The sequence below is a fragment of the Furipterus horrens genome, unplaced genomic scaffold (genome assembly GCF_987537825.1).
Source record: "Furipterus horrens unplaced genomic scaffold, mFurHor1.1.pri manual_scaffold_1, whole genome shotgun sequence".
NCBI classification, from domain to species: Eukaryota; Metazoa; Chordata; class Mammalia; order Chiroptera; family Furipteridae; genus Furipterus; species Furipterus horrens.
Window position 1 is genome coordinate 155439830 of NW_028327171.1, and position 16613 is coordinate 155456442.

At 31.5% G+C, this 16613-nt stretch overlaps 1 protein-coding gene across 1 annotated transcript in view; it reads right to left on the minus strand.

Moving 5' to 3' along the window:
• The window catches only part of LOC150022090 (WD repeat, SAM and U-box domain-containing protein 1), a 429825-nt gene that overhangs the window by 141208 nt on the left and 272004 nt on the right, over positions 1 to 16613 (minus strand). Inside the window, exons 16-20 of the mRNA XM_090280155.1 lie at positions 12829 to 13039; positions 5662 to 5754; positions 5485 to 5546; positions 1923 to 1988; positions 199 to 264 (exon numbers count right to left, since the gene is read on the minus strand). Coding sequence (XP_090136281.1) covers positions 199 to 264; positions 1923 to 1988; positions 5485 to 5546; positions 5662 to 5754; positions 12829 to 13039 — 498 coding nt within the window. The remainder of the gene's footprint in view (positions 1 to 198; positions 265 to 1922; positions 1989 to 5484; positions 5547 to 5661; positions 5755 to 12828; positions 13040 to 16613) is intronic.

The following is a 16613-nucleotide window of genomic DNA, read 5'->3' on the forward strand; positions in this document are numbered from 1 at the left end:
AATAAAAATATATAAACATAGACTATACGTACAATAAAAACACACATTATACACATATATCTGTGCTAAACATTTTTTAGTCATTTTGAGCACAGCTATTGTTTTATTATTTTTTATTTTTGGTATAACTGATACTGTGTAACAGTATATAGTTTTTATTTTTGAAAAACAAAAACTCTGATTTTCATCTAAACTAACCTTTATTCGTTTCTCAGCCTCCAATAATTTTGCATTTGCTGCTTCTTCCTTCTTTTTCTTTTTCGCCTGTGCATGCGAAACAGGTCTCAAAGTCATGCAACAGCATCACAACGTCAAAATAATCTCAGACTTGAAAATGTAGCTACATGCCTCACAAGGCACAAAACAATATGTAACACATATGTACACAACAACAGATTTATCACAGTTAACATATTTAACGTACTAATTTCATTTCTCATATATATATATGTACATTAAGATATACAAAAATTCTTAAATACTTAAGAAAGTGTCAGCTTTTCTTAGCTTTTTAAAAATCTCTGTTAGGAGTCTGAAATAAATGAATGTTTGTTACATTGCTTTAAAGTTTAATCATAAAAAACAAAAGATTCTGTCACTTTTCTTATTTTTAAAAGTAAAACATGATCACAGTAAAAATTTAGAAAACAGGACAGATTTTAACCAATAAATTAAGATTATTTAAAGAATAAATCAATCATTTAAGAGTTTGCACATATTCACTTTATTTAAAATTTCTTTTTTAATACTAAATCTGAGATAAAGGAAAGTCATTATTCAGTGACATTTAAATAACATAGTAAATCTGATTTTCACTAGCTGTATATTGTGGTTAAATTCTAGGTGTTTTATTTTTTATTTATTTTTTAATAGAATGGAAAGATAATCTTTCATGAAGCACATTTTGAATATCAAGATCATGCTATCAAATTTGAGCTTCATAATCTTAAATCATTATCTAGTAGCTTCATAACTATCTAGTAGTTGTTCTCAATATACTTTAGGATAGGAATACTTGCTATTGGAGGAGTTTAAAGTAATTTGAAATGGGAAAAAGAAATATGTATATACCTCTAGAAGGAAAAATACCTGTAACATGGAAAACTACCTGGAGACCTCAGGGAATAAATTGTTCTATATAGCAATAGTTTCCTGAATAGGTTAAAGGTTATAAATAACTTTATATATTAAAGATTTTGGATGGAAATGATTTTGAGACATATGCTTGCTTAGTTAGACACAGTACATTAAAAATTTGGATTTTTCTTGCTTACTTGGGGCTATTATTCTAAACAGCAGTCATTATGTGCATAGTTTGAGAGAGTAATAATGCCTTTGAACAATTAAATTGTTGAAAATTGCTTGCTATTCAACTAAAAGATTACAGACTGTTGCTAGGCTTTTAAATTCCTAGATATGCTGGTTGGAGATTTTCTGTATTTTCCCTTGCTGCTATCTTTTGGCTAAGACTTTGCTGATGCCAATTATGTCCTCTAGCCCTATCATCTTGTGGGAAAGAGGGATATATTAAGAGCCTTAAAAACAAGCTGGTTAAACATTTAAAATTTACTTCTGTAGTGTTTCATTTCTGAATTAAAAGAAAACCTCTGGCTATAAGTCCTGATGACTTTTCTAAAAGTAAAGCACATGAGTTTTAGCACATGATCTTTATGACAACCATACTGGCTTTCCAGAGGGTTTCCCTTTCTCTTTTGTCCTATTTCCTTGATTTTCATTGCTAGGATAAAATGAGCTTGCTAAGTAAGATTCAGATTAGGTCTTACTATACGTATTATGTTTAAGGAGAATTTCTGATGGACATATTAACTTATATGAGTAAGAGAACTTGTATGTAAAATTTTTATTTTTGCAGACTTGAAACTATCACTATAATACTTTATATAAAAATTTAGGAATTCTACCTCTAGAATTTGCTGGGCTCGAAGTTCTTTTTCCATCCTGATTTGTTGTATTCTCTTAATTTTTTCCTGTTGGAAAAATTATGATAATTAAAGATAATAAAATAAACTAAATATCTAGATAAAAAGTATTTAAGTGGAAACAAATAATTTAAGATATAAGTACAGAATAACCAAAGGTTACTATGGTGGGTATAGTATTTAATTATTTAGTTTAACATTATATATATTATGTTCATGTCAAATTAATGTGATTCTGTAAAATCTCTCAAAACAACTTATAAAATACAAGTGCTAAATAAGTACACAAAAACCAGGTAAATCAAGCTGATTTAATTCATTTAACCAGTAGATCTTTATAAATACTTGCAATTACAAATAATACTTTGAAATAAATATAGCACAGAATGGTAGAAAAAGAATATGTCAGGAATCAGAAAACCCAAGCTAGTTCTGTTATTCTCATTTATTGCATGATCTTGAATAATTTCTCTTATATGAAATAAGAGTTGCATGCTCTTTCTCAGTGTGTCACAATTTAAAATGCTTTAAAGAAGGATATAGTGCCACATAATTGTAATAATTATTAGTAATTTCCATAGCATAATTTCTTATTTCAGACGGTGAATGATACCATGATGACATAGTTTTTAACTAGTACAATAAGCCAAATTCAGACATAATCTGAATGTAAAATTAAGAATGGATTAAAATTTTATATTCTATGGAAAGATTCACATGAAATATTTGGTAGTCAGATTGTATAAATTTAAATGTATTAGTTATTGGTTTAGAATTTAGTGATCATGAAATTTTCAGAACTTTTACGTTTTGAATAGAAAAAATGATCTCATATGCTATAAACATATTGTTAACAATTTCATGTTCAGAAACCCCTTTGAAGATCCCAAAATGGCACTGATGAGAATCTAGTTTTCAAAAAAATACCCAAATTTTCCTACTTGCAAATTGCATTTGTCTTAAGATTTCCAGAGCCAATACATTTTATATTGCTGTTTAATACCAGTTCCAATTTCAGATTCTAGTTTACTTCTTGAAGCTATACTTTAATATGCTTTTAAACACTTCTTTTTTTGCACATTGATGCTATTGATTCCCTATAGGGGTCTACCACAGGACAACAGGACTTCTGGAATTACTGTTCAATAGTAGAAAACTGATCACATTCTATGATTTTGCTGTTGGTGACTGTATCTTGGTTTTGAATATTAATTATAGCTTGCTAATAATAAAAACTCAAGTATATCTTTTGTTTCACTTCCAAGTAGTAGAGAAGGCTGTACTTGATTGGTATTTGAGTTATTTATTTAGATTAGAACTTGAGATCTGAGTAAAGCAAATGCTTGATTTAATTTTCCTGTTTCTGTCAATCATTGGGTCATAAAGGTGTTATATTCTCATGACAGGAAGTCATTCGTTGCTCTCTTATGTACAAAGGTAAGTAGAGATTCTTGAGCTAAGTACAATCAGTCTAGAGCTTTATCTTAACTGTCCAAGTTATTTTTATATATGTGCATATATTTGGTATTGTTGTTACTCACATTAGCAGAGGAAATATTATTTTCAAAAATTATAATAACTGAGTACCAAACCACTGAACTGGGCACTTACATAAAATATCTTATTGATCATGAAAAACAACATAGGAGTTGAAATTGTCCTCTTTTTACCTAGGAAAAAAACTGAAGTTCCTATAGAGTAAATATTTTGCCTAAACTCAGAAAGTACAGAGCTATGGTCAGATTCCAATGCCTTTGTCCTTCTGCTTCATAATATTGTAGTACTTCTGCAAGTTTCCAAAAAAAATAAACTGCCTTGAGGACTGTCTGGTAATACTTTTGGCATACTAAATGAAAAAAATAACCAAGAGGTTGAGATGCACATGCCTTATTTTATTCTAGATCTAACACTGACTTTAAAATAGGCAATATGTAACTGAGTATGTAAGTAAACCTATGCTATGCTTTGATTCACTTTGTTGGTATCAAAGACCAGGTCAGATTCTGAAACTGGCCTCAGATAAATATTTTGATAAAAATCTGAGGTTAGCTCAGTTGTATTAATGTTTATGGAACATTGGGAGCTCAATGATTTCTTGGTGAGCAGGAAAAACTATGTTTATGTAGGGTGTAGCCACTTAAAGACGTCAGGATTATGTACAAAGCTGAATTTAAAGTACTGATGGGATTTGAGGGGTCTTTAGCCATCAGGAAAGTAGCATAAACCATAAAAAAAGAATAAGAGAAACACTAATATTTAACTTTAAAATGAGATATAAACTTATTTGTACAAATATATTTAATATGCAGTAAATATTTATATTTTAATAAAAGCACTCATTAGACTACATATTTTTTAGTCAAAACTTCCAATATCTTTAGCAAGAACAATCAACAAACTAAGGAAGGTGGGTCATGTTTATAACTACTTTAAATTACAGTAGAAGAAGAATGAACCATATAGTTTGAGTTTGGTGTTTTATATTTGTCTTTAAAGAAATGAGAATTTGCTTTGTGGCAGGCACTATGGTAGCCATTTTACAATAAATATCTCATTTGATCCTCAGATAATGCAGTGATTTATTTATTTTCGATGGAGGAAATAGAAACTTAGAGGTTAAATAATTCATCTAAGGTCACACAATTTTTCAGTAGCAAAGCCCATGTTCAGCTCTAGGCTGCCTACGTTCTCTAAATTTGGAATCCTAATTCTTAATCATCTTAATCAACTTTTTCTAATCAAACTTCTTTAGTCAATATTTGAAGGAACCTTAGAGATAACCACATTAAATCCAACCCTAGCCATTTATTTGGCAGCTATTTATATAACATAATTGACTTCATTTTATACTTAGAAAAAACTACTTGCTGTTTAAAATTTTTTAAATAATAGTATCTTCTCCCAATTTCTTTTCTGCTTTAATTGTTATGTGACTGTGAGAGATGGGAGGGCAGTTCACATACTCCTATCTTGCGTATCTTGTGATGTGATGCTTTTCCTATAGGACTGAAAAATTACTTCATCTACAAATACTTAATTTTGAAAAATAATATTATAGATAAACAACAGAATGCCACATATGCTGAAATAATGCTTTCTTCATTTTTGTTGCAGTAGTAATTTATAATTTAATTTTTTAATCAGAGCATTCAGAAGTAACAGGGGCAAATTTTATTCTATATAACTTAAATTTAAGTTTTTACTAGTATTTTACACATTTTAGAACAAGCTTTTGTTTTTGAAATTTGAACATTTAAGCACTGTTCTTAATTATTGACACATGAATTTGAAAAGTTTGATAGTTGTTCGAGACGTCAACTTACATTCAAACTCTATCAGGATATTAAACTTACATAAATTTAAGACAACTTTATTTAAAATAAGGTGAATTTTACTAATGGAAAATGAAAACTTTCTAAATAAGATACACAATATTAATATGAAAATTATTTCAGAAATAAAAATGAAAATAACATAAGTATTACATATACAGATAGATTCTAAAATCTATGCTTTAAAAGTCAGTTCCAATGTGTAAACTTACCTGTTGTTTCATAATCTTTATCTGTTCTTTTTGCTTTCGCTTCTCCTCAGCAGCCATTATTGCTATGATGAAAAACCAAAGCACAGATATCATCAGAAGAGGACCAAAGAAGAGAAGCTTTTTATAATTTCCCTAGTACTTACTCTCCAAGTCTATGTCATCATTTAAATCACCCACCTTGTTGTTTCTTAGCTTCTTTGGCAACCCGAGCCTGTTCCTGCTTTTGGAGTTTTCTCAAAAGCTTTATTTGTGCTGCTTGCCTTGCTATTTCTGAAAAATACAAAATTTCAAAAAACACAATTAACAACTTTATATAACTGCCAATTTAAAAACAACCTAAAAACTCTGTGAAACTGACAGGATCATGAAGGACATAATTTTCAAGAAAAATGCCTTAGGTTAGACAACAAGAGAATGGTGTGGAAGAAAATATCATGTTCATTTCTCCTAGAAATTACCTATTTCATCAAATATTATCCCATATGCAGAAACTACCCAAAAATGATACTTCTCTTAATTCTCATCTTAATTCTCATCACAGGCAATAACCTAAGCACATTTTTTTCACATTTCATATAATCATCACTTAGTATAAAAGCAGCTGCTAATGTGTAAAAAATATGAGTTAGCTGTTCAGTCTTAAAAACAACATGGCCCTGGCCAGTGTGGCTCAGTTGGTTGGAGCATCGCCTTGCACACCGAAAGGTCATGGGTACGATTCCTGGTCAGGGCATGTGCCTAGGGTGCAGTTTCAAAACTCAGTTGGGGCACAGACAAGTGGCACCTGATCAATGTTTCTCTCTCATATCGATGTTTCTCTCTCAAAAAAAATGTATAAGAAAGAAAAAGAACCCAAAATAATACAAATATAAAGTCACCCCAAACAATATTCAATCAGCTACAGAAATGGTAAAGTTTCTAAATCAAGTGAAATTTTTATTTATGAAGAAGAGGGACTAAATGGCCTACATAAAAAGAGCACAAAGTAAAGGACACCTTAGTTCTCATGGTTTTTAAGGACAAATGTATGACTGGAATAGACTTATTTAATTAATGATCCCAGTTTCCTCATTGCTCCCCCATCCATGTCATTGCAATGTGACTTTGTATCTTCTTTCATCAGACATGGAATATATTTTCTTGTCCCTTGATCCTGAGTTCAGCCATGTGATCCTCTTTGGTAAAGAGGATGTTAGCAATTGTTATGCAAGAGAAGTTTGAGAAGTAAATTTGTACTCTTTCTACTTGCCTTTTACTATGAGAACACATTTGAGTAGGTGGCTGGGGCTTGAGACACATGGAGCCAGTTGACTCCCCACAAGTGAACAAGAGTAGCCAAGATCAGCAGTGCTACCTAACTTACCTCCCGCTGATTCCCTCTCCAAAAGCAATTAAAGTTTAGTGTTGCACACCAATAAGGCTTTGTGGTTGGCTGTTTCCCACCATTATTGTGGTAATAGATAACATACTAGAAACATGTAATGTCATGCTTTCTCTGCTAGCAAAGTTGGTTGAAATACCTCTAACTATAAAAGTGGTGTATCGTGAAACCACTCATAATATCATTTCAGAAAATACATTAGACATTGTTTTAAATTATGCAGCAGATGAAGTTTTAAGAATATTCATTAATAATGAATATGGTTGGGTTAACACCTATATTACCTGGGGTCTACTAATAACTTCCACCATTTATTGAATGTTGTATAAAATGTACATAATCTTGCTTAATCTTTATAACAACCTTATAAGATAGAAAACATTATGTCTAGCTTACAAAAGAAATAACAAAGGATCAAGGAAGTTAAATAGCAGAGCCAAGATATAAAGCCAGGTTTTTCTGACACTATAGTTTATAAGCTACTACTTCTAAAAACCTTTAAGAAAATTTGAGACTTCCAGTCAAGATGGAGGTGTAGGTAAACACACTTCACCTCCTCGCGCAACCACAAGAAGAATTACACCTAACCTCAAAACAAAAAGCCAGAAAATCAAACTGTATGGAAGTCCAACAAATAAGGATGTAAAGAAGTCACATTTATCAAGACAGACAGGAGGGGCAGAGACCTGGAGTAGGGTTGAAGAGGATACCATGTGGCTCAGAGAGGCAGTAGCAGTGAAACGAGTGGTCCCACATTCACATGTGGTGGATAAAAATCGGGAGGGATAGCTTAGGAGTGAGCGATCCCAGCTTCAGGCAGACTGCATAGCTCAGGGTTCCAGCGCCAGGAAGATAAAGCCTTATAACTTCTGCCTGTAAAAACCAGTGAGGGTTGAGACTGTGGATGAAACTGCCAGTTTCTTAGGAGAGTCCATTTAAAGGGCCCCAAAGGACTTAGAATGCATACAAACCCACCCATTCTGGGGATCACCACCACAGCAACAGCTAGAAGCGCACCAGTCACATAGGAGAAGTGGGTGAAGTGACTGGAAATGGGGCAAGTACCAGGCAACCTCCAGAAGCAAGGCAGCAGCATTGTTCCCTCTCCAACTCCTTTGACCCCATACAGAGCCACGATGCAGTGAAGAGAGTTGCCCTGCCTTGGCAAAATACCTAAGGCTCCACTCCATACACCTTAACAGGTGTGCTAAGATAGGGAGTCAAAGCAACTCTACCTAATACACAGAAACAAACACAGGGAGGCTGCCTAATTAAGGACACAAAGAAATATGGCCCAGATGAAAGAACAGAACAAAACCCCAGAAAAGGAACTAAACAAAACAGAGATAGCCAACCTATGAGATGCAGAGTTCAAAACACTGGTGATCAGGATGCTCAGAGAACTCACTGAATATGGCAAGAACATAAGAAAAGAAATGAAGGTTACACTAAATGAAATAAAGAAAAATCTATAGAAAACCAACAGTGAAGGGAAGGGATTCAAATCAACAATTTGAAACAAAAGGAAAAAAGAGTCAACCAGTACAGAATGAAAAAACAAGAATTCAAAAAAAAAAATTAGGAGAGTATAAGATGACTCTGGGACATCTCCAAAAGTGCCAACATCCAAATCATAGGGATGCCAGAATGAGAAGAGGAAGAGCAAGAAATTGAAAACTTAATTGACAAAATAATGAAAGGAAACTTCCCTAATTTGACAAAGAAAATAGACATGCAAGTCCAGGAAGCACAGAGTCCCAAAGAAGTTGGACACAAAGAGGACCACACCAAGACACATTAAGCCAAAGGTTAAAGATAAAAAGAGAATCTTAAAAGGAGCAAGAGAAAATCAGAAAATTACCTACAAAGAAGTTCTCATAAGACTATAAGCTGATAAAGAAACTTTGCAGGCAAGAAGGGACTGGCAAAAAGTATTCAAAGTTATGAAAAGCAAGGACCTACAACCAAGATACCCTATCCAGCAAAGCTATTAGAATGGAAGGGCAGATAAAGTGCTTCCCAGACAAGGTAAAGCTAAAGGAGTTCATCATCACCAAGCCCTTATTATACAAAATGTTAAAGGGACTTATTTAAGAGAAAGAAGATGATCAAAACTATGAACATTAAAATGACAACAAACTCACAACTATCAACAACTAAATCTAAAAAAACAAAAACAAACTAAGCAAACAATTAAAACAGGAATAGAATGATAGATATGGAGATCATTTGGAGGGTTATCAGCTGTGGGAGAAGGAAGGTGGAAAATGAGGGAAAGGTGCAAGGACTAAGAAGCATAATTGGTAGGAAGAAAATAGGGGGGGTGTTAATGATAGTATAGGAAAGAGAGAAGCCAAAGAATATATGCACAACCCAAGGACATGAACTAAGGTGGGGGGAATTGCTGGAGGAAGGGGGTCACCAGATGGCGGGGGTCAAAGGAGGAAAAACTGGGACAACTATTTCAGCATAATCAATAAAATATACTTAAAAAAAGGAAATTTGAACAGCTTAAGAATTCAGGTAAGGACTTAACTCTATCCTTGTAAAAGCTGAGGTGAAGTTGGTTACTATGACTGATTATTTATCACCACGACTTAAAAGAAAGGGGAGGGGAATGTACAAAGGTCTAATTTTATCTAGTAAACTGGAAGTGTTCATGAAAGATGAAAAGGAAACTGATGCTAAAGAGTATCTCCAATTTAATAATGATCATTATGAGGGAACTAAATACATCATCAAAAATTTCTGAGTTATATAAAAAGCATCTCCTGTTCACTAAATACTTAGGGAAATAAAAATTTATAAAATGACCCATAGAGTCAGCAACCTCTAATAATAATACACACACATAAAGGACACTGTTCTCATCTATGATAGTACCAGGTAAATAGTTATCACTTAAGAACTGAACGCTCTCACTGAATTCGACCCTAAAGACCTGAATATGTTTTAAAATGTAAGATGTGCTAAGTGGTTAAAAAAAAAAGTGATTAAAAAAAAAAAAAAGTGACATATTGATATGACTTTTTGTTCCAAACTAAACTGATGCTCTCTAATAGAAGTCTGGCTTATATATTTAAAAAAAAAAAACCTATAATATATATAGGTTCACATTTGTGTATGAATGTATCATTTGATTTTAAGCCCCACACAAATACACAGTAATTTTTATTTTTAAACCATTAGGACTGAAAAACATTAAAAGTAAACGCAATCTTTTCACTTTAGCAAGGAAGATACAATGATACAATTTTAATTAATTAAAAACTATGTACCTTAAATTTTGTATTATTAACAACAGTAGATGTAAAGTGAAAAAATGTTTAAAAATTAGGGACACAATGGAAGAAGGAAATGAATAAGAAACCTACAAAATTCACTCAGGCTCTAGGAATAAACTGTTCCAATATCTTCTCATTTATATGGTTTATTGTTGCTGAAAATATTATTTGTTATAACTATCTTTTGAGATATTAATTTAAAAATATCCCGTATGGTGTACAAAATTGTCTGCTTAGGTTTCAAAGATAAAAGTTTATTTTCACATAGAATTAGAGATATTTTGAGTTTGAGTATAACACATTTCTGATTCTAAGATGCATTTTTAGACATGTCTAAAATCTGCCTGTGTCTGATTTTCATATTCAAACCGTGTCAGACTCTTATCTGTAGTCTATGAGAAATTAGTGTTCTCATGTACAATGCTTGAATATACAAAGTCTGCATTTATTTTACTGTTCTGAAACTCAGGTTAAGTCGTTTTTCAGTCTATTTGAATCCTAGCAAAATAACACTACAAAACAGAAACTTGTGGAATCCCCTCAGCTTAACTTCCCCCAAACTGTTAACGTGTAAATAAAAGGTGATAAAGTGATTCATTCCTATACTGTTTTCTTCCCAAGGGGAAGAAAACATGCATATTTTACCCCATATATTTGTAAAGGTTAGTAATAATTATTTATTTACTGTTTTATATAAATGTTGAGAAAGAACACACACAGACACACATATACACAATAAGGTCAACGGTAATAAAATTTGCAAAGTGCAACATAATACAATAAGGGAGAACTATGTAACACAACACAAACCAATTTAAAATCTCGGGGAGAAAAATCACTGGGTAAAAGATTATGAATAATTAACTTGTATTAAAATAAACTAAATAAAATTTAGTTTATTTTGCAAATATAAAGTTGCCATTTTGAATACTAAGTATTAATATTTGTATCATATATTCACATATGAAAAACATGTATGAAGTATCCATGTTTTGGGTATCAGCTAATACCAAGCTTTCTTATTTTATGCAAACAATACACATTTTATTGACAATACTAACTATAAAAACTCATTATGTATGGCTATATCTGTTAATTATTATATTAACTTTAAAAAACCCTTCACTAGTTATCTGTTAAAAGGAGATAAAAAGTCTTAATAGAAACCACATAAAATAACATAAGTATTTAAGATACTAAGGCAGAGAAAAACTTATAGGACATTAAGTTATATGCCAGGCAGTTAATTTGCATGCCATTGGTAGAAGCATAAAGTGGTGCAACCATTTCAGAAACAGTATTTGCCTGTTATTTACCAAAACTGAAAGCAATGTGGCATCTCTTACTACTTACTTTTCAGCCATTAAAAGGGTAAGTGGATATATAAGCCGTGGTAGAGAAAGATGTTTAAGAAAAATTATGTGGGGAACAAGAAAGCTGATAGTATATATACTATGAGTCCATTTATTTTAGAATTCAAAAAGTATTTTTATATAACATGTTACAATATGTATGCATATTTACATCTATATTACATATATGAATGTGTGGTGTGTGTTAAGCACACGGACACAGGAGAGTATATACACATTTCTGGACAGATTAACAAAAAACTGTTAATGATTTTACTCATAAGTGTCTTTTATTTTAAAGTAAGTGAGAACAAGTGTTCTTTTTTTTTAAAAACACTTTGTTCTATGAACTTTTATTGTGGATAACAACAAAGCAGCTATAAAGAAGTCAATATTATGATGGTGTTTACAATGAATAAAGATAAATCAGGCTTTTTCTCCAGGAAAAATAAAAAAAAGAATCAGGAGAAGCAGTAAAATCCTATTAGTAATTTTTGTCAATTTTTATAATTAAATCTTTATTTTCCATCGATATATATGCTTATACATATTTTTTTGTGAATATAAGACACCAACACATATATTGATACAGATTCAGACAACCTAAGAAACTTCATATTTCTAAGTTAATACTCAAACTCACAGCAGAACTGTTTTATTTTGGTCAGCATTCTCTGTATCACACATAACAGGAAAATTTCATGTTGAAAATTTGTGTATAATTTTAAATCATAAATACATTTGAGGTTATTATGAGTGCTCTGTGTTTGATAAGTGATCATTTTTGTTGATCCTGAAATGAACACATTTTGATTTAAATCTATTAGTTGGGCATTTTGAAAATACATATAATGTATCCAAACTACAGAGGAACCCAAACTAAAAGACTGGGGTTACTTACCAGTAAATGGAGTTCTCTGACTGAAAATTTACTCCACAGATCCACATATTTTGGAGTTATTCCCTTGTATCACCTCAAGGAATCGGGAGCTGTTAAAATGAGAATTTCCAGAAGGTTGGCACAACCTTAAGGTGTGTGCCAAGTGCTGGTTGATTCCCTTTCTGTGTGAGCCTTAGAAGCTTATCACCCACCTCTGTAATTCTAAACACACACAGTAGGATGTGTTTATGAGTGTGGCTCTTGAAAGGAGCTTACCTAATCAAAGAACTCCAGTTACTAGTGGGACTCCTTATTTTCTCGTTTTTATTTTAACACAAATATCTACATTTTAGAAACTGAGAGCAGTGTCCATCATTCACAAGTCAAAAACATAAGAAACATGCTTTTCAGTATGATTATAGCCATGTCAAAAACATTGTTTTTTACCTTCAGCTTGCAGTTTTCTCAGCAATTTGGCATCTGTGTTTTCTAGAAATTCAGCATTGCCAACGTTCGGAGGTCGACCCTTCCGACGTCTCGCCCTGGACTCCTCTCGTGCTCGCTGTCTGTCTGGATTTGGTGGTCGTCCTCTACGGCCTTCCATTGCTCTGATGCGAGGGATGACATCCTCTTCTTTCAAAAGACACCACTGCATTCCCTTTTAATCAACATTTTAGAGAAATAATGTTACAAAACATGCACACTGATCAATATGTCAGATATTTTGAAGTTTATAAAGGAGGTACTAACCTTAGGAATTGTATTTTTTTAATTAAATTTACATTCATATTTGTTTATGGCTTTGGCTATCTTTGGTAGTTTTACTTTGATGATTTCAACTTTAAATACCTAAAGAGAATTATATCTCTGTATATTTATATATAGATATACAGTATTCCCTCACTTACCACGGGTATTATGTTCTAGACACCCCCACAATAGATGAAAATCCATGAAGTAGGAACCTTACATTTATTTTAGTATTTATATACATTTTAAGGCTTTATAACCCCTTCCCACGCATTTATAAACTGTTCCCCGTCCCTTATTAACCTTTCCCACTCCCTTATTAACCTTTTCCACACTTTTATAAACACTACTTATGTTCTTAAACATATACCACACTCTTAAACCTACGTAACTTTAACAACATACATATACAGTACTGCAAAATCCCGCAATACAGCGAACAATCCGCGATAAATAATTAAATATATTTTTTAAAAACCTGCAATACAGTGAGGCCACAATAAGTGAACTGCGATATAGAGAGGGCCTACTGTATACCTTAATCACCATTTCTGAACTATATTGACCATAATGTTGGCAGATAATTGAAAATACTAGTGGAGTGATGACATCTTATGGCTTTTTCTCATGCGTTATCAGTACAGGCAAACATCAGGCTATTTAAACAATAGATGATAGTTTCTCTATAGAGAAATATTATAGTTAATAAATCAAGAAGACATGTAAGAGTTAAAATATCAGCATTTTGCAATATCTGATGAACGAATGAATCTAAGCATTAAACTTGAGTGGCTGCCAATCACCAAAACCAGAGATAACAAGATAGACATTAGCTTCCTGATAGAAGTTCACGCCCACACCCCTGTAAATTAGTCTTGCCTTACCAAGATTTAATTACTGTAACTTCACAGGATAAAAGGGTGAGAAGTATATGCAAAACCCAGTCTATAGGAAATACTACAAATTACAAGTTTCTTCAACAGATAAATTTCAAGAAGTAAACAGACTGTAAGGAGCCTTGCAATATGTATTTAAAAAAACCTCAAAATAAGTGTGGACTTTATCTAGATACTGATTCAAACAGTCAAAGTGGTCAGAAAATTATAATTATGGGACAACTGAAAATTTAAACAAGGACAGATATTTGAGGATATTAAAAATTATTATTTTAAAGTTTGACAATGGCATATATATATATATATATATATATATATATAGTACTCTGGTAGAAGATAAGAGTACCTATCTCTTAGAGAAATAAATTGAAATATTTACAGATGAAACAAGACAAAATTTTTTCAACAAATTACAGAGGAGGAGAAGCAGATGAGGTATATGTAAAACAATATTGGTCATATGATAATTTCTAAAGCTGATGATGCATACAGGGTATATATTGTTCTGTCTACTTTTGTGTCTATTTGAGATTTCTAATTATAAATTTCCTGACAGAAACACATACAACAGAATAATGCTAGTGTATTATAAGAATAATCTTGCTCAGTGCACAGATACAATCTCAATCTGATTTTCATTATCCTCCATATGTCAATCAAAACACATGTTGTATTACTTTACTTATAGTAATATGTCCAAAGTAATATGTTCATATATAGAAAAGGTACCCTTTAAAATAATCCTCCTAGTTTTTTTTTTTTTAAGAGATAATTCATTCAGTATGAAGATTAAGGAAATTTTATAAGTGCACTTTTTTTTTCTTAAGAATATCGAAAACTAGGAATTTAAGTTGAATCACTGTGGGTAATTCTGCAACCAAAATCAATAAAAAGTTCTTGAGTTCTATTTTATGCTATGATTCCTAATCTGGGTCAAGGAGTCTATGAATATCTTATTTAATATATACTAAAAATACAAACAATATTCCTGCTACCATAACATAGGATAGCTACATCCCACATTCCAAGCAGTGTGCTTTATTTCAAGCATTCTGAAACAGCTCTACCTAACTTAGTGATTTTTGTTGTTCCTATGGTACAACAAAAGGAAAGTCAGACCTAATGAGGTTAAATAATTTCCTGAGGAGTAGAGGCAATAAGGAACAGAACTATGATTCAAACTCAGGACTGTCTCACTCTACACCTGTGCTCTTTAACTACATGTATCTCTGGTGTCACAAACATATTCTTATACTTGATAAGTGACTGATTACAATATTCAGCTATAAAAGCACAGCCAGATTATGTAAAGACAGAGTTGTGTCGGAAAAAAACATTAAAACATATAAACATATAAACATTAAAACATAAATGGTAATGGAAAAAATATAATAAAATATATATTTTGATTAAAAAAACATATAGACCATCTCTACATGGTAAAAATAAATAACTACACTAATTCTTTTCAGTAATTCCCATGTTAAAAATAATTTTAAAAATGAGAAAAATAATTTTTTTGCTGTGATTTCAAATGAAGTAAATAGGAACAATAGCTTAACTAACTATTTGTAGGCTATAAACCACTAAGAAGGAAGCCATCAAAACAATTTTATGTTTGCCAGTATGGGAAGATTTTGATTAGTTTAGGTTTTCGTTTTTCTATTATGCTCTTAGGCACCAAGGCAGCACGCATCACATAAATTGAAAACTATAAAAGTGACATTTGTGGCACTTGGAATAGGAGAGAGAGACTAATAAAAAGAGTCTGTCAAGGAATCTGCATTCAGTTTTTAAAGTATCTTATTAATAATAAAATAAACTTTTAGCCAAAATGTAAAGGGTTTGATAAATTTATCCTTTTTGTATCCAGTTACAATTTTTAGTTATGTTTTTATTTATCAAGGAAAACACATCTTTGTTTAAAAAGACATAGAATATTTGGGGCACAAAATTTGCCAAAGAAATACAGTGACATTATCATTTACATTTTGCCCTTGGTATTTATAAAGTAAATATTTTTTAAGAGAATTGCATATATTAGGCTACATGTAATGTCTTCTGACTCATGGATTTTAGAAAATAAGAAATTAATTGTTAAAAAATCAGAAGCTTATATCAATATTACAGTTTTAATTCACTGAGTAGCCAAAATAATGGTAGGTATAAAAAAAAAAGGTATTGTTCTCAGTAAGCTTTCTCTGAAAAAAGCAAATACAATTTATACCACTTGATTCATTTGCTATAAGCATTTCTATCAAAAATTGTGCATAAAAAGTTAATTTTTTAAATTTCTAAGAATAAGATAGCAAATGGAACCTGAAAATAATCTTTCTTGACTGGATTTAAAAGATACAGATAAAAAGAAAATCAATGATCAACACTATGCAGATGATGACAGATTAAGTGTATTATACCATTGTAATTCTGCTTTCAGGAGTTACTAATTTAAATCTCTAGCAATAACACATTCACTTATATAAATACTATAAAGAGAGAAGGAAGAAAGGGTTTATGTTTTATTTCAGAAGATTAAAAGTAATTAAGGTTAAGATGACAAGATGGAGAAATACTTAAGAAAATTGG